Below are 19482 nucleotides of genomic sequence, written 5' to 3'. Positions count from 1 at the left end.
ACATAACTTTAATTTGATTATTCCTACCTAGAATCAAAAAATTATCGATTAAGTTATCTCATTCTGGTGATCTCGGTTTTCTATGGTTGGAGCTCTATTTTTGGGGCTCTGACAGAAAACTCACACTCTGCTGCTATGCAATTTTTAAATCAGTGGGCACAAGATGTGGTGGTGACAGGGGATAACAGCAGCACTACAGGCACACCTGTCTCTCTCTCTCTCTCTCTCTCTCTCTCTCTCTCTCTCTCTCTCTCTTTCTCTCTCTCTCTCTCTCTCTCTCTCTCTCTCTCTCTCTCTCTCTCTCTCTCTCTCTCTCTCTCTCTCTCTCTCTCCATCTCTATCTCCCAGGTGAGAATAAGTTTTATGTTTTGAAACCACCTCAGCAAAAGAAAGTGTCATCATTCACAGTAATATCACTTTAACATCTAATTGATGATAAAGATCCAGAACATCATGTAATACAATGTCAAGATCATGAGCTGGACGTAAGTATTTCTTTACAAGGTTGTCATGGAAGATGATTAACAGCTGAACAAGTTAATGTGTCCGTCTGTTTATGATATCTTGATACAGTGACTGTAATTTTCTTCAGTTTGAACTTAACGTAGGCAAAGTTTTAGTTTTATGAGATTAAGGCGAATTATCTCTGAATTTTAAAGAATCATCAAGATTTTAGTAAAACTCACCACAGTGACTTTAGTTTTCTTCTTTTTCATGCGGAGGACACGGGATGCAATCTGGATCGTGGAGAGGGTTTCTGAGAAATCTCTGGGTGAGGCAGAGATGTGAGCAATCATGGTAGTCCGGCAGTTCATGTTGCCTAGCGACTCCCTTAGCAACATGGTCAGCTTGCTATCCCTAGTAACACACATACACCAAGATGTGAGCACAAAGACACACTGGAAACACACAGAGTCAAACATGTGACTAAACTGATCGATTTTCAAACAGATGGCTACACATACAGTATCTGACATCTGACAAAGGATTATTAATAGCTTGTCTCAGTCACAAGACCGCAGAACATTTTCAAACAGTTGGAGACGATGCTAATCATCAACTGAAAGAATAAAGATCTCACGTAGAGGTGCTATATGATAATGACACAATACTACCACATACATGTAAGTGAGGCTGAAAGGTTCAAAAGGCAAAATTGATGATAATTATTGATTATGTTCATTGATTAATACCACCAAAACAAAAAGGTTGCTTGTCCAGACTCAAGCTTATAAAGTCTTAAGAAAAGCACTCTGGATATTATGTAGTCTAATATTGAGAGATGATCCATCGCCCAGAAAGATTATACAAGCAGATGGCAGACTAAAACTAGGCTGTGTGTTTAAGAAAAGACTTTCTCCTGGGTGGGCTACTGCAGTCATTCATAGCCCTTTGTGTGTATATGAGTGTGCGTGTATATATATATATATGTGTGTGTGTGTGTGTGTGTGTGTGTGTGTGTGTGTGTGCGTGCATGCTGAGGCCTGCAGGCTGACAGAGAATACAGCTCCTCTGTGGCTCAATACCTCATGCTGCTGTCCCCTTTTTCTAAAAACACAGCCTGCAGGCATGTCTCTCTATCACACGTATGTGTACATTCACACACACACACACACACACACACACACACACACACACACACACACACACACACACACACACACACACACACACACACACACACACACACACACACACACACACAAACGCAAGTGTATACACTCCTATCTTGACCTCCTCTTTCTTGTTGATGCGCTATTCCTCTCCTCTCTCTTCTTCTTCCTCTGTTTGCTGCCTCAGGCTTCAGCAAACCTTCTTCTTTCTCCCTCGATCTATCTCTGGTTCACTATATCTCCCCCTCAGATTAATGTAGGTAAATTTGTGACTCATGAAGTATTCATTTGCATGTTAATTCAAGTGCTAGGTACCTAGGATTAGATCCTACATTTCAGCCTCTGCTAGATTTACTGGTTTAGTTTTATCAGGAGGGATTACTTTCTATGTAGCTATAGACCAACCTTTAATGAATTATGCATACAAATTCCTAGATCTCCTTTATTACAAGAAACCAATGCTCAGAATTGTGATTATCAAACTGGAAACTGGAGTACAGACAATTTAACTGTGTCCCTGACTCCCTGTCTTGTTCTATCTGTCTCGTAATGCAGGGAGACGTCAGGTAGAACATGAGTTGGCCTCTTAGTTGAAACATTGTAAGGGCTGTGGGGAACTTTGTCAGGAATTACAGCAAATCAGCTGAGTTTGTACAAGGAACTGTAAAGAGTCCCTGACGAGGAATGTTGATGTTTCATGTATGTGACAGAGTCTAAAATTATCATTAGCATGTTGTGGGTCAAATGTCAGACTTTCAAGACTGCTGGCTGCCTGGCATCATGCTGAGATCCTTGGATTATTGTCTGGGCAAGAGCCACAGTGAAGAGTTTGCCAGTATCTACCCCTTTTCTTTAAATAGGAAAATACAAATACAAATACAAATACATGTCCAAAATTCTGCTGATCCACTTGTAAAAGTACTGAAAAAGAGGGATTGTGAAGACAGGATGGGACTCCTAAAAGTAGAAGTGCTGGGAGGTATGCTCCATATTTAGCTGTGATGAAATAAGGGAACAGAGCTCTTTGACTCAAACTGGATTTGAAATGGATTTTTTGGTTTTGTCATGTGTCCATTGCTCCCAGTATTGACACATCACAGAAAAGGCTAAGTAATTGCCTGCTGGGCTTTCCTTTCAAAGAATAACAATGTCAGTCTTTCAGAAAGTTGCTAGATCCATCACTTTGGTCCAGACTGAAATAATTGAACTTCTATTAATTGGACCACCTTGACATTTTGTACATTCATGGTCCCCGGAGGATGAATCTTAATGACTTTGATCACCTAACTTTCCATCTAGCGTCACCAAAATGTTGATTAATCCGTTAGGCTTCTAAAAGATCAATCATAATTTCACTTATTTCAACACTTTGGTTTATTATCAAATACTAGTGCAGTGCCCGTGCAAAATCAGTTTTTGCATGTTTTTTTACTACAAAGTCAGACATCCCAACTCTCCCGCATATTGATAGCGGCTCCCTGACGCCCGCAAATGAGATCCAATCTCCCGGACTCTGGAGCGTGCAAGCATGAGCGCGCTGTAGAGACTGACTGCGTGTGTGTGTGTGTGTGTGTGTGTGTGTGTGTGTGTGTGTGTGTGTGTGTGTGTGTGTGTGTGTGTGTGTGTGTGTGCGCGACTATTAATGCAGCGCGTGTGAGAGCAAAGCATTCAGAGCAATCCCCCCCGGACCGACACACCAGTCTTTTTTGTAGGTGCTGCTTAAGATGATCTTTATAATTTGTACCTCATTGTCTACCAATGCTAGTTAATGTTACACCTCTTAAACAGACCCATTTTTCTGTAATAAATCCTACAAATAGGATATTGGAGCTAATAGGCTTGCTGCTCAAAAATAACAGCCACATTTTAATTAAACAGGTGTTAGCAACTCTTATGTTTCCTGCTGACTATAACCCTGCAGTGACACACTCCACCAGTTTTCAGCTTAGTTGTGCTCCTCAGACAATAATGCCACAGAATCACTGTCAGTTCATGGTTATGGAGAAGTGGCAGCAACACGGCATACATCGGTAGCCAGTCCAAATCCCATCAAAATCCCACAACAGTCTGAGTCACCAGTGCCAAACTAGCACAGAAAGCAAAGCTCCGTAACGCTTTGCTTACAGCTTCAGTGTTAGGTAGTGGGTTGTTTTGCAATGTAAATGTAAGAGCTGGTGATTAAATTAACCCAGCAAGCAGCACAGAGCTACACAGCCTTAAGGAGAGTGGAAGAGCAAAGAGGAAGGAAGGAAGAAAAGAGGAATTAGATGAAGGGAAAGGTAAAAAGAAGACATTTACAGTTCCATTTCAGACCCATATACTGTACTGCCTGGGCATAAACATTACAATACGGCAATTATACAAAAACACATAAAGTATATCATTTAGGCCTACATACAGTATAATTATTAATACACTTTTATCTCTGCTTTTTTAATTTTTGCCTTCTGTCTTTTGCCTTTCTTTACCCCAGTTTTCAGCCTCTGTCTGTATTATCTCTCTTTCTCTCCTCTCTCTCCTTTGCTCTCATTGCTAGTCAATTAACCAGCAAAATGAATGTGATGAATATAACAACAGCAGCTGTTGTTGTTTATAACATTAAATCCCTCAGAACCTAAAGCAGCTTAAGATGAGATCTGTCGTCTGCTTTCCTTTCCTCTTCTGCACCAGCTCCAAAACATTCTGCTTTCCTCCTCAATCCGCCCTTCACTCCTTTCCACGTCTCTTCCTCCAAATTGTCAAGTGAGCCTCTTGTAAATCTTTTTCCTTTTCCTTTCTTTATTCGCAGCACATTTCCTCTCGTCTCCTCTCACACACATACACCTGTGCACACACATGCCTACTTGTATGGGATGTGTTTGCTCCCGTTGACCAGGGCCAGGATCACGTTTCCAAGGGCTGACAGAGAAAGGCACAGAGGGGCTGAGCTAGGTGAAGAGCTCTCTCTGCTTTTCCCGCTTCCTCCACCTCCACCTCCAAGTACTTTGACATCACAGCTGCCCAGGTCTAGCAGGTGGAGTCGACTGCGACCTCCTGACACTAACAAGGTGGTAGAGTGGGTGAAGAGTGGAGGAGAAAAGAGAGGTAAGGATAGAAGAGAAAGGGGTGAGATGAGGATGAAAAGAGACAGGATAAAGTTATGTAAACATTTAAATCAGTAAACAAATGAATCTTTCACTGTAGTGACCATGCCAAGTTTAAGTTGCAACAACAATCTGTCACAGAGGCATATGTATAGATTTCCCCAAACAGCATCAGCTCTTATGTATGTATGTGGAGATACAGACCATTAACTATGCATAAACATTACAATATATATGAATTACTGTAACAAGTCAACAATATACTGTGAATCAACAATGGTGGTCATTTTAGTAGTATAGACCATGTGGTGCTATAAAAAAAGGGTATAAAAATATTACCCCTTAATCTCAGTACTGACATATTGTACAATCTCCTTATTTGAATCATAAAATTATGTACCAACATTAGCAAAGGTCGTAGCTTGAGTTGTTTATGAATGTTTGTAGTGATATAATGGAAAGTCTAGCCCTCTAAAGGTTAATATTATTAAAAATTGTAATTATGTGAGCCAGCAGGCAAGTTTTTCAACACTAGGTGTCTATATCATCATCAAACATCTTGTTATCTACATGTGATTTCTTCACCTTTCTCTCTGTATGACGCACATGTAGGCACATACAGTACACTGACATATTTCTGCCTTATTCTCTCACATGTGCGTGCACTCGTTTGAGCACTGAATGTTATTATTATCGCACTATTATCACTGGTATTTCTGTCGGAGATTTGTCAGAGTCTCTTTGTCAAACACAGTCAAAGTCACACAAGCTTAACATTATCACCCAGTTATTTATATAGACAAGAGTGAATCTGTGAATTGATATAAACAGAAAATCTATATAGGGATCATACAGTCTATAATAGGTAAGTATACAACTCTGTCAAGGATTTTGTTGCTTTAGCCCCTATTTATGCATAGTGACTATACGTATATAGATTTATCTGTCATTATTGTTTATCATATTTCTTCCATGTGGTGAAGCAATATATTAATATTAAATAGCATGTTTGTGTCTATTTTGATTCTGTTCGTGTTGCTAGATGTAGGGCTCACAGCAGGCTGCATGCAATATGATAACAACAGTGATAATGGTGTATTATCTGCAGTAGTTGAAGCAGCTGTAGTAGCTTATTAAGTATTAATGTTAATAGTAACATTAGAAAAAGTGGCACCAGTATGAAACACTAATGAAACCAATAACAGTGTTGAAGCCAATAGTACTTACTTCCTCCTTTGCCTGTCTTTTCCATGCGATACTGGTATATGTGTAACGTGAACAGCATGTGTGAGTTCCTGTGTTCTTCCTCTGTGGTGTTGGGACGTCTGCTACTGTGTCGAGCTGCTATGGCTGCATCCAGAAACCAGGCTGCCTTCTCTGGGGTCGGAGCTCGCAGTTCTGACTGGTTCTGGAGCTGGAAAATGTGTAGAAAGAGAAAAAAAAATCATCCATCATGTCCGAAGTGGTTGGTATAGTCAATTAAAACATTTCTAATTTATTTGCAGGTGTGAGAGAAATAGACAGAGGAAAGGAGAAACGAGTAATACAGAGAGTGAATGAGAGAGTGTGTGTGAGTGTGTGGTACTGCAGGATATCATTACTGATGAGATTATGTCAGATTAGTTAAGGATTACACAGATGTGCTTGTATCAGACCCTCTAATCCTATAAACATATAACTGCAACCACACACACATGCACACACACACACCCACTCATTAACACGCTGTCTGTCACTCAGTTGTTCTGGGCTCCCCTTTACAAATATGTACATGCCATACCAGTATAGGCACTGTACACTGCACACTATTCAGACTGGGTCACCCTGGTATGTAGTTACCAACTTGTCAAAACATCAAACACAAAGAAGTTCATCATCATCCATTTTTTAAAATGGATGATGATAATTATTATGATAATCAGAATACGCTTTTTTGTCTAAATCTTGTTGATCAGAGAGGATTGTTTGGTAATCAGTTAAAAGTTCAAATTATGGTCTGATATTTTATTTTGTGTGCACAGCTCCTTGCACCAAACTAACTCACAGTTCATTCTGACTGATTCTAAATGAACCAAGAGTCAAAAGCAGCTATTTCTAAACCGGGTGTTTGAGAAATGCCAAGCGAGTTTTGGTAGAAAAAAAGACTGTGGGCATACTAAGCCTCTCATATGATATCTGCTGCTCCAAAGTGAGTGTGTAAACAGGTGCAGGTGTGCAAATCTGTGGTAGCTGAAACAACTGCCTGAGGCTAGAAAAACAAAAATAAAACATATTGATACAAGCCCCAGAGCGTTTAACATACACATATTCAGAATTCAATCTACAGAAGCCACATTGCATAAAACAATGCAGCTGTTGGATGTTTATATGTGTGCATGTGTGTTTATACCTGCATGCCACAGATGGGGTCTTCAAACAGGTAGACTCCAGGTGACTGCCCATCCTGTAAGCTGCCTGTAGCCACTTCAGACAGCAAGTCCTTAAGGTTCTCCTCTTTTCCCCAAACCTACAAAACACAAATACATACAAACACACACTGAGAACTCTGTATCATAAAAAAAGTTGTGTGATATAGTGATAGTCACTTTCTTTTATTTTCTCACATTGTTCCAAGACAAAGTCTTTTCAGACAAATTTAAAGGGGACTGTCTAGCCTACTTCTGTCGGCGGGCACTTTCTGATGCAGTGTGTTCCTTCAAGCACGACTGCCACTACTACTTAGAAAAGAGACTCCTTTAAAAAATGCCTGCACCAATGTTACAGCACCTGTTTAACTCTGCAGGGACTGTTTCAAATTGAAATCTCATCAGTAACACTGACCTCGACAGCAGACACACGAACAGAGAAGCGAGCTCCTGTTTTCTCCTTTCTCTCATCAATAAGCTTAAACAGCCAGGAGATAGCGCAGGGGATTATACCCATAGTCTGAAGAGAGTCATCCTGGCCAATCATCGTGTAGGATTTGCCTGGATGAGACAGACAGAAAGAAAGGGAAGAATGTATCGAAAATGATGATATATCAAAAAGGACATCACCAAAAAAGACTCACAGGAAAGATCATTGTGAATGTGCATATAAAGTGTGTGCTTGAGTGCCTGAACATGCATGTGCACATGGGGCCTACAGATCTGTCCCTTTGAGCCACAAGATGATTCCCCCCCCCCACACCTGCTCCGGCTGTCAGGAGTTGGAGATCAAACACACACCTAAACAAAGCCATATGTCACACCTAACAATCACATCTACATGAACACTTGTACAAAAACACAGGATATCAAAAGCCTGACTCTTGTGATGCAGGGTAGAGAAATGTGTGTGATTTGTTCAGAGATAAGATGGAGGGGAGGTTGTCAGATACACTGTAATTTTACATCGCTCTCCCTCAGTGTTTCCTGGAGCATCTAGACTTACTGTCAAAACAAAGATGCATTTCATGATTTGTCACAAAAACATCCTTTTAAACAAGAGGGGAATTTGTTAAAAACACAAAAAGAGTTCTATTTGGCACAACAATTGAGGTTTATACAATTGCACTGAGACTGTTTATTTAACATCTTCAAAGTGTGATGCTCAAACTGTTCCAGATGGAACCACACAATAATGTAAAGATGTAATTGAAAAATGTGGTAATCAGCAGTACAAAAGAACAACACTGGGTCATTTATTCCAATTTAACTCATTTATCAGTTGATTTCTTTTTATTTAAAACATTAGATGGGCCTTCTCACTCATTATAGCTCTGTTATAGTATCTCTGTTATAACCAAAGAGCACTTCTCTTCTTTACCTTTCAGGCCTGTGTGTATGAGAAAGTCTTAAATTACACATCTACGAGAGTGTTTCTAGCCTCAGCAGTTGTTGTTCCTTCTGTTCTGACTACCTCAGGCTGTCAAGACATGGTCAGGTTGATGACTTCTGCACTGACTAACACAACACTACTACATAGTGATGCTTTGCTACAGGCAATAACACATTGTGTGTGGTTGATGTATATTCCTGGTAATTGGTCTTATAAAGCAGTTGTCGGCAGGAAAGTGGAAGAGAACAAGGCGGTACTGAATCGTCATTTCTATGGCGTAATAATAAATCTATCAGACATAAATTATAAATAGAGGCTTCAGTTAAATTCCTAAAGTTCATCCATTTATTTCAGTACCATTTGAGCTTTTATTCGTTTTTTCCCTATTCCATGAAAACCATGTTACTCTTTGTGAAAGTGTGCATATGTGTGCACATGAGTAGACTTATCTCTGTCTGAGCCCCCACATGTGTCTACAGCCAAGGGCCACAGAGCCCAAGATAAATGCTCATTGTGTTACTTTCCTCATTTTAATTAGAAAAAAGGTAAAACCCTTATAATGCAGCCTCATTAAGAGCCATGGCCTAAGGTGAGCTATATCACAAAGAATTATCTCATCTGCTGTTACAGCAGCAGCCATTTAAACTGAAACTAGTAAGGTCAAGGTAGCGGCATTGCACTACTAATAACAGTAAAATTGATTAAAAGAGCAAACAGTCTTTGATGGATTTCTCAATCATATAAAACCGCTTCCAGGACCAAAACCAGTTACTGAACATCAGTCAGCACAATCAAACACTGACAATCAGAGGTCTGCTTTGGGGCATGTTAGACATATTTTCCCCAGTCTCATATTATACAGCATGAATCATCATTATGGATCATGACAGGCGTTTTTCATGTGTCAATATTGACAGCTAAATGAAAACATCTAAACCATGTTGGGTTTGTGTCTTGGGAGAACTGCAGTGATTATATGTCCGTCTGTTTGTTTGATGTGTCTGTGGGAGGGAGAGGAGGTACCCAGGACTGGAGAAAAAAAACCTTGAAAACCAAATTTAAGACATAATTCTTGTTTATCGCAACTTGGATCTTATTTCTGTACTTATCAGTAATATTATTGTACTGACTAAGATAATTAGATTGCTAGAATTGAGTAGAATAGAATTGCACAAGGAGACAGACGCATGCTTTAAACAGATCGTGGATAAGCTGTATCTGTTTGAGAGAGAAAATGAAGGCAAACAGTCAAACTATTTCCAAAACTGTCTGTGCCCACTTTATTGGAAACACCTGCGCTTCTAATGCAATCAGATTCCTAATATTTTATCCATTCAATACAAGAGGGGGGCAAAATATTAGTAACACTTTTCAATATAATAATGCAATATAATAATATAATGCACTACAGTACATCACCACTACCCACTATGACCTCAGTAATAAACATTTTGCTGATATGTGACAATGTGAACAAAAACTGAAAATGTATAAGCTTCATAAAAGTATAATTAATGGCAGAGCTGTTGTTGATTTTATTAGATTGCACAGGTGCTCCTGATAAAGTGCTGGCTGAGTATGCATCATAGTTTACAGATTGACTTCCAGGTCAAACATATCACCTGCTTTTCTTATCATAGTTGTTGTTATATTCATGATTTTCCTACTAAATGAGGGATTATTACAGACATTACGTATGTGTTCAGTTTCAACTTAATATCCAAATAAAGCTGATTAAATAATCTTGGACTTTATTGTACCCATGTTGATATGTTCCTGAATCCAGCAATGAACAGATCTGATATTAAAAAAAAACAAAAAACAAATTAAGGACCCAGTTGTAAAAAAAAGGCTAAATTATTTAAGTGAATAAATGAGAAAGACGAAAACATAATTTGACAATAATTAACAAATTAGTTTACTGTTACTACAGAGGGGACAAACTCCCTGCAGCAAAATGAACAAAACACAGTGGTGTGTGTGTGTATTGTTTTTCTTTACACAGAACTGCATCACTGCTTGTTTCAGTAAATGGCTCAGCTATTAAAACAGTTAAAACAAGTGTTGCCACCTGAACTGCCAGAGGCAGACTTTAGCATTACGCAATGTCTGTAATAAACAGCTATAAATTTATAATGATGCTTAGATATGAGACATATAAAATTATGTCACTATTCTAACTCATTATACCCCCCAAAATTATTTACAAAAGGGTCCCAAAGCACTTCAAAAAAGTACTGCCAATGTAGCATCTTCTCATGCTGTACAGATTAGTGGACTATATCATCACTAGAGGAGCAGCTGTGACCTCGCAGCCTTGCTAAGGACACTCTTCAAGGATATTTGTAATTTAACACAGCTTCAAACAGTGAAACAGAGTTATCACAGTGCACATTTCAAGAGAAAAAACTAAGAGGAAAAGTGAAACAATGATTGTAAAACTCCAAAAAGTAATCTGCTTTTCAGTTGCTCTCTCTGAAACAACTAGCAGGACAGTTACCAACGTTTTCCTGTTGAATCGACTCACCTGATCGATGATGGGAGCACCAACCCCCCCCCATAAGAAAAAAAAAGTGCTTTCAGTGAGAAAGGCTGGTTGAGTGATGAGTTCATGTCAGATAATCTGGTGAATGAAGTCATCAACTTCCTTAACACCACATGTTGAAAGGTAACCAAGTGCATACAGTAGTTAAGAGGTACATGTACGTTACAAAATATATGATCAGCAAATAAAATATGATGCATTTCTATAGATTAAACTATCCAGCTGTATATAAAGTAGCTAAAATTAGCCTCACCTTGAACAGACATTAAGTAAATGTACAGTGTGCTAATAATACTTCTGCAGTTAAAGTAAAATCTTGAATGCAGGACACAGTATTGTTAGTGTAGTAGTAGTAGTTTAAAGTTTTGAGTACTTGCCAGTACCAACATTCTCAATTAGACAAAGGGTGAAAATTAGGCACTAAGGTGACCCCATGACTGAGTTTGCCTCAGGCTTTCAAATCACTAAATCCGCCCCTGTGAACTGCAGCGTTTAAACTCTCCGCCTTTCTCCTCTCCCAACGATTCAAGGGGACTTAGACACTCCAACTGGATGTATGAAGATCACAAGCCAAGAAGGATAATACTGCTTGCAAGTACAGGAATAAACACAACAGGGGCTGAACCAGGGTTGAAGAATATGAGTGTGTATTGGTGGTTGTTGGGGGGGTCTTTGTTTGTGCCTGTGTGTGTGTGTTGGTGCAGACATGTTGCAGTTTGCAGGGAGAGGTCCTAACCCTGTTTAAGACAGCCTCTCTAAAAACCAGCTTCCGGAGGATTAGGGAGAGAGAAAGGAAGACAGACACAGACAGAGCAGACTGAGAGAGCTTTCAGCTTCAGCACACACTAATCCTCTTCTTTCTCTCTCTGATAGATGAGGGCCAGTGGAGACAGACTCACACTGACGGCCGGACACACATTAAAGATGACTCGCCAGCCACACATGCGTCGATTTTGTTGCCTGTGTGTGAGTCTGTGTGTGACTGTTACCCAGCTTGGAGTGTCCAAAGCAGAAGACACAGCCATCTGCTCCATTCACCACCGACTGAATCACCTCGGCAACCGTTCCCGCGCACACCTCCGCCTAACAACGGGCAGAGAGAGAGAGAAATGAAGAAAGATGTGCAGAGAGGGTAATAAAAGTGTAAATACCTAAAAATACAGATACAACTGGTCCATTTGAGCACTGGTGTTGTGTGTTTGCCTTTTGTCAGTTCATAAAGTCTTTATAATGGTTATACCACCACTTCTATCATGGTGTGCAATAAAAGGTGTTAAATATGAGTCACAGTAAAAACACTTTTGATTTAGCTGAATTGATGGTATTGTTAATAGTGAATTTCATTAAGATGTTACAGTAATTTTGTCACGAGTGTCTTGACTCTACTGTGATTTTTTTTTTTTTGGGTAAGTGGGGATATGTAGCTATCAGAAATGTCCAATATCCAACTTGGAACTGTAACTAAGAGTCTGACATAAGACGTTTTTCCCACGTTGACACACCAAATGCAGTCGGTATAATATGGTATGATTACAGCAACAGTCTGTTTTTTTGTGTAAAAGATTAAAGAAAACCTTCAGTATCTGTACCTGTCAGTGCACTGCCATGTGATTTTATATCAAAATAACTCATAAGTCCTTTATACGGTGGCCGACAAGGGCCAAACGCGTCTCCGTTAAGGAAAACAGCTTCAAGTACAGAAACGATTCAAATGTACAAACTCAAACACAAGTCTAAACGAGGTGCAAAAAGAGAAACGTGTTGCAAATGAAAAAACGCGCTGCAAAAAACAAAGACAAATGCAGCATCATCAAACGAGCTGCAAATAGAGAAACGATGCAGAGCACTAAACGATTCAAACCAAGAAACCTTCTTCAAAAGCAAAACGCTTCATAGCCGGTCACTGCTCCAAACCTGCAGGGGGCGCTCGGGATGCAGAGAGACAGAACAGCTGACTGAACAGCTGACTGAACAGTGTTTCAGCGGGACGGTAATGTGATTTTATTTGATTTATTTGTATGTTATGTTTATATCACTGTACAACGCACATTACCTGACGTTTTTTATTATTATTGTAGTTTACATCAGACTCTACAAGGCTGCACATTTGCATGTAGATTAGCCTGCTTAATAAAATGATTAGAGATTGATATAAGCACCCGTTATAATAAAAAGCCCTCTTAGTGGCAGGTGTCTCCTCATTGACATGCTTTAAAAAAGTTAGATTTTTGCCACATGCACAGCAAAAGGCAGGGAAAGCTGCAAGCGCAGATCCACAGAATGGACAGTACATCTGCAAAAGGAAAGGACAGGGTTTAGGTATGGAAGACTGTGATAAGAGGGCTTTTTAATGTACTATTAAAGCGGGTGCTTATATCAATCTCTAATCATTTTATTAAGCAGGCTAATCTACATGCAAATGTGCAGCCTTGTAGTGATGTAAACTACAATAAAAATAACGTCACGTAATGTGCGTTGTACAGTGATATAAACATAACATATAAATATAATCAAATAAAAATCACATTACCGTTCTGCTGAAACACCGTTCAGTCAGCTGTTCAGTCAGCTGTTCTGTCTCTCTGCATCCCGAGCGCCCCCTGCAGGTTTGGAGCAGTGACCGGCTATGAAGCGTTTTGCTTTTGAAGAAGGTTTCTTGGTTTGAATCGTTTAGTGCTCTGCATCGTTTCTCTATTTGCAGCGCGTTTGATGATGCTGCATTTGTCTTTGTTTTTTGCAGCGCGTTTTTTCATTTGCAACACGTTTCTCTTTTTGCACCTCGTTTAGACTTGTGTTTGAGTTTGTACATTTGAATCGTTTCTGTACTTGAAGCTGTTTTCCTTAACGGAGACGCGTTTGGCCGTTGCAGTGCGTTTGGCCCTTGTCGGCCACCGTACCTTTATGCCACAAACTCTTTTCTCTTACCTGTGATGCATCAGGAGGGAACGCAGCATCAAAGCTGAACATCTTTGGAGGGACCTGATTTGCGCCTGCCCTTTTCTGGGAGGCAGTACTTGATGTCTGATTGGCTGAGGGGTCCATGATAGTGACTTGTTTCTTCCTGGGATCCACTTTGAGAAAGGAACTGGACTCAGTTGCATCCGACCGGGACACTGGACACACACGGACCATCACTTTCACCTAAGGGGTAAGAAAAGACACATTTAAATATAACTAATAGAAAAGAAGAAAGATTACTGTAGAAAAGGCCAAAAACAACTTTACAAGTCTTCCCATTACATAATACATAATATTTTTGATAAATCTCTGATCTGATCTGAAACCAGAGACATAAGAGTGTAATCTACAAGCACAGGACAAACATTCAAAAATGTGTGATAAAAGTAAAGGGCTTTTTTTTTTAACTTTCGCAATGTCTTTGCAGCTCTTCAGAGATGACTCACGTTAGCACTTTTCTCTCGACTCTCTGAGAATAAAGTGTGGTTTTCACGTTGCTTGTTGGTTAACACTTCTTGCACTAATTAACCAATTCTGAAACACTGAAAGCTTTTTCTGCGAAGACTTGCCAAAATGTGACGCATGAACAGATTTGACATTTTTGAAGGAATGTTGCTAGAAGGCATTTGAACTAATGTGCACCTAAGCTGCGACAATCGACCCCCAAGGAGTGACAGCATTCAGCTTTTTTGTTCTGTTCTTTTAAAACTTACATGAGCACTATATGTACACATTTTCTCTTTCATTTTCTCTTTCCCTCATCACCTTATTCCCCTGTAAGTGCCTCTGCTCCTTCCTTTCTACCCTCTCCTCCTTTACCTGTCACTCTTTTGTCATCTTTTTCCTTCTATCCTAAATCCTTTCCTTTTTCTGAGCCCCCCCACACACTCCCTCCTCTACCTGCAGCTCATTGCCACACATCAAAAGCCTGAAGTGCAGGAATCCTATTTTAGGTTCCGCTCCTCCTCTCGTTCATCCTTTCCTCCCACTCCTGTCACAAACTGTTAACAGCCGCAATTTACCGCATGACAGCAGCTGTTGTTTTCTTTGATATCGGAGGAAGCAAAACGCTGCGTCATCAAATCTGAGTGCAATCCAGAACATTATACCACATAAACAACATTTTTCTCTGTTAGTTGGAAATGTTTTAACGTTTGAGGTACGTTCTAGCTGTTTATTATTGCTACTCCTCTCTTTCATCTGGGTGAATTAGTCTTTTTCTCTCTGATTCAGTCCATTTTTCTTCCACTTTCAATGTCACTTTCTTCCTGCTACACACTGTGGCGTTATTGAGAAGATTCACATAAGATTTACTCTTCTGACAAGTAAGAGAGAGGCTTGTTTAAAGCTGGTGATTGGCACAGATACTGTGAGTGCTTATGATTCAGTCTTGACAACTGTCCCTGATCATCAAAGTCTCATACTGGCACTGTGACATTGAATGCATTCTGAAGTGGGATTATCTGATCCTGTTTCATCTTTAATCGTGCTTACCTCATCTCTTTTTTAACACCAATTTAAACAATACATTCATACACGAGATGATTCTGTGTTGTTGTCTTGACTTGAGCAAACTTCTGTCTCAAACCAGGTGTTTGCTGTTTTTAATCTGATTGTAGTCTAACTTACCTCATCTTTGCAAAACAATAAAAAAGTGCAAAACCAATCAAAGACTTTTCAGTCCATCAGTAGTCCCTGACTCTTTAGCTTTCAGTTCCTATTCCTATTTGGTGCATTGACTGCACCACTTGTGCCTCGCATTTGTTACATGTTGTTCAGTTCTACATTTTATCATCCCTGTTTGTAAATCGCCAAATCTTGAACAATTTAATGTCAATATTTCATTACTGTTTTTTGTCAAAAGTTGAATCTCAACACATCAGATAACTTGAAACGTAAGGAGATATAAACCAACATCCAGGCAGATCAAAAACTGTAAAAAAAAAACATGTGGATCTTCAACAACAAGGATGTAACAGGCTCAGCCTGTTTGGAGTTTACAGTCTACAAACATGGTCATGTATGATGACCAGACTGTGAAATTTGAATCAGTGGAGGTTCACAGTAAATTGGCTACAGCTTGAAATGTGGATGGCACAAAGCAGATTGTTTTGGCCATGCAAAAAGCTGAATATCCTGCAAACAACAAAGCTGCTGACAGTTTACACTGCAGAGCCTGACAGGCAGGAGATAAGCAATTTCTCATCCTTATATTCTTGACTCTACGAGTTGACAGAAACTGCACACATGCATCATTAGATTTGGCCTCTGTGAGACTACAGTCTCATCTGGGGAAGAAGCACAGGTTCAGCCTCGCCCTCAGTCCTCCAAAGGACACATGTTTAGACCAAATCCTTTAAGATCCAAACATTAATGAGGATACAGCATCTGTGTGTAAACCGCCTCTCCCTAATACATGCTGAGACAGGCTGTAGGCTACCAAGTGTTGTATATATAACTGATGGGTGGATGAACAGAATATAAGTAGTTTTGTATTTCTGCAAGAAATAAGTTCAGACAGTTGTCGCAGACTGAAATAAGCAGGATCATCTCTGTTATTGTATAATCGTATACTATTAAATGTGTGATAACTCAACTTTACCTAACAGTGTACTGCAACAAAAGAAAAATCTGTTTTTTTCTGTTTTGTTTTCGTGTTTTCTAATCACCAGTGTTTTATATCTGTAGTGCGCAGAGGTGCAGGGCAGATGAAAAGACTACTGTGTTTATGTGGCCCCTAAGAGAAAAAGAGCAGCACGAGGAGAGATCTTCTGTCTGTGCTTGTTAGCACAGATGAATCATCGTCTGAAGTGTGATTCTGCACTGCGCTTCCAGTTAAACACCACCATGGGATTATGAATCACAGAGTAATCTTAAAGCACTCATGACTTCTGACGTTTTATCTTATTATCGATAAGTCTGCCAATTTTTTCATTACTTGTCCATCACAATTTCAAATAAAGTACAAGGTGATGTCTACAGATGTTTTATCAAACCAACAATCCAAAACCTAAAGAGAAGCCTATTATCACATAAAACAAAGAAAGCAGCAAATCCACACAACTGAGTAGTCTGAACTAAGAAAAGGTTGGAATAATAGTGATTATTTTTCTGAGAATAGATGAATCCATTAATCAACTAATCATTTCAGCTCTACTCTAAACAACAGACCCATTTACTGTGAACAGGAATCATAAATAAATAAAAATGGGTAAACAATGAACACAAATCTGTGAAAAGAAAACTAATGAGCAAAATAAAAGTCTATTGATCACAGTGCCTCTCACATGCTGAAAATATATTTCCCATAGTATTTTCAGATGTAATTGACCAAACCTTGTTTTTAATACGTATTCTATTGTGCACTATGTGTTTAGCTCATACTTAGCTTGACTTGATTTCTCAAGCAAATAGGAGTAATTTCCCACCATATAATTGTACTGTTATAGCATCAATAATCTACGCATACAAGATTTTTAATCCACATCCTTTCTTGCCACAAATTATTTGTTATATATTATATCATGGCCTTGGGGCAAAAAAGTAAAGGGAAACCAGAATAAGGTCATGTTAAAATGAATGAACTCATCTCAAATCAAGTGTATTACATAAAGAATATGAGCATAAAGCCTGCGGTTAGCTGGTAACTAATAAGATAGTAAAGATAGAAAAAAGATAGTATATATACATTTATCTCTATCTCTCTCTTTCACTCACACTCACCTAATAACACATTAACTGGCTTTCCTTTGGTTGCAGCATTAAATGGTCCATGGGCCATTTAAGAGAGCTGGTTCAATAAATTGTGTAAGACAGTGTGTTTGTGTCTTTCTCAGATGAAGATAATGATGTGTATGTGTACATTTAAAAAGTGATGCCTTGTATTCATGGATGTGAGATAAACTGAAGAGCCACCTGAATACAATAAATATGTAACCTTGGTGACCCAGGTAACTTAGGATAGTATGGCTTAATGTCAGGTCAACATTCTGTGCTTAATAAAAAAATCCCCTAGCGGTGCACAAACTCTCTCTCTCTCTCTCTCTCTCTCTCTCTCTCTCTCTCTCTCTCTCTCTCTCTCTCTCTCTCTCTCTCTCTCTCTCTCTCTCTCTCTCTCTCTTCTCTCTCTCCCCCTCTCTCTCTCTCTCTCTCTCTCTCTCTCACACACACACACACACACACACACACACACACACACACTCACACACTCACACACACTTACATTCGGTGCTATGCCCTCTACTGACCCCAATAAAAGAGCCCATCACATCAGTAAGAGCCTTGGGGAAGGATCTTACCATTGCAAGCTTTACAAGGCGTAAAGTCTCCCCCCCCCCCCGAGAGCCCATTTCCTCCTCATGTTGAAGAGTGTGAAAGGTAAGAGTGCCTGTGTGTGTGTGACTTTATGTGTGTGTGTGTGTGTGTGTGTGTGTGTGTGTGTGTGTGTGTGTGTGTGTGTGTGTATGAGACTGAGGTATAAATGGGGCCATAATGCTATTTAACATCCATCTCTCAAAATATTGAAGATGTATGTGATGCCATCTACCTACATACCCCTTTTTAAAAGCTCTGTTAGGATAACTACCAACAAACAAAGAAGAAATTGATGCATCAGCACAATTATTGTTCCAGCTTCATGGGATGTCATTTTTTCCCAACTATTTATGCTGTAAGCACATCACTGAACTTCCTTTGTGAAAGTGCCATTAATATTTAATACATCTGGACTTTTGTCAGTTAAAAAGTTTTTTTTTTTAAAAGTCACCTGTTGGCTCTGAAAGCAACATCTGGGCTCAACACTTAGCTTAAGAAGTTTAGACCTGAGTCGAGCTCAGTTGTGTTTGTGCTCAAACCCACAACTACACTATTCTCAGAAGATCCTTGGCCTACTTCCACCGGTGGATCAATACATGTGGCAAAGCTTCACAGCCAATATCATGCAGACACACACATGCAGGAACAGCTTGACGACTGCACACAAAACTAATGGACTCTTTGTTGTGTTTATTGAATAAAAGAGAGCAATGGTGAAGAGCAAGGAAGAGGTAATGATGTTTGTTTCACAAAAGAGATGCAGAGAAATAGGTCACAAACAACACAACTCTCCAGATAGTAACACAACTCTCACTCTGTCCATGTCTCTCTTGATCCCTACATATCCCTTCATCCCTCTTTCCCCCTCCTCTATTCTCCCTACCAGATATCTCCGTCCTGCTCTCACAGCCTCTCAGTTTCACAGCACGTACACACTTCTCCTATCTTCAATCTCCCTTTGCGTGTGAGAAAAATCGCATTGCTCGATATCACTGTCCACCCACTCCATTCCCTCCATTTCTTTATCATGTCCCTCTTATCCCTGTCTCACTTTCTCTCCCCTTCTCAGAACAAATGACAGGACAAATCGCAGCCTCTTCCTGCCATCCATTCAATACTTTGGTCTTTCTTCTTACAGTTTGTGCTGCGGTGAATGCTGATGCAGAGTGGT

General features: G+C 39.6%; 1 protein-coding gene across 1 annotated transcript in view; it reads right to left on the bottom strand.

The window, feature by feature from the left end:
- The window catches only part of kif26ba (kinesin family member 26Ba), an 84400-nt gene that overhangs the window by 14741 nt on the left and 50177 nt on the right, over window positions 1-19482 (bottom strand). Inside the window, 7 exon segments of the mRNA XM_062445138.1 lie at window positions 687-858; window positions 4457-4652; window positions 5924-6110; window positions 7086-7202; window positions 7517-7662; window positions 12029-12122; window positions 13965-14180. Of these exon segments, the coding sequence (XP_062301122.1) occupies window positions 687-858; window positions 4457-4652; window positions 5924-6110; window positions 7086-7202; window positions 7517-7662; window positions 12029-12122; window positions 13965-14180 (1128 nt within the window).

This window comes from Scomber scombrus, chromosome 1 (genome assembly GCF_963691925.1).
Source record: "Scomber scombrus chromosome 1, fScoSco1.1, whole genome shotgun sequence".
Classification (NCBI taxonomy): Eukaryota; Metazoa; Chordata; class Actinopteri; order Scombriformes; family Scombridae; genus Scomber; species Scomber scombrus.
Note: the sequence above shows the minus strand (reverse complement) of the source record. Positions and strands in the feature narration are given on the sequence as shown.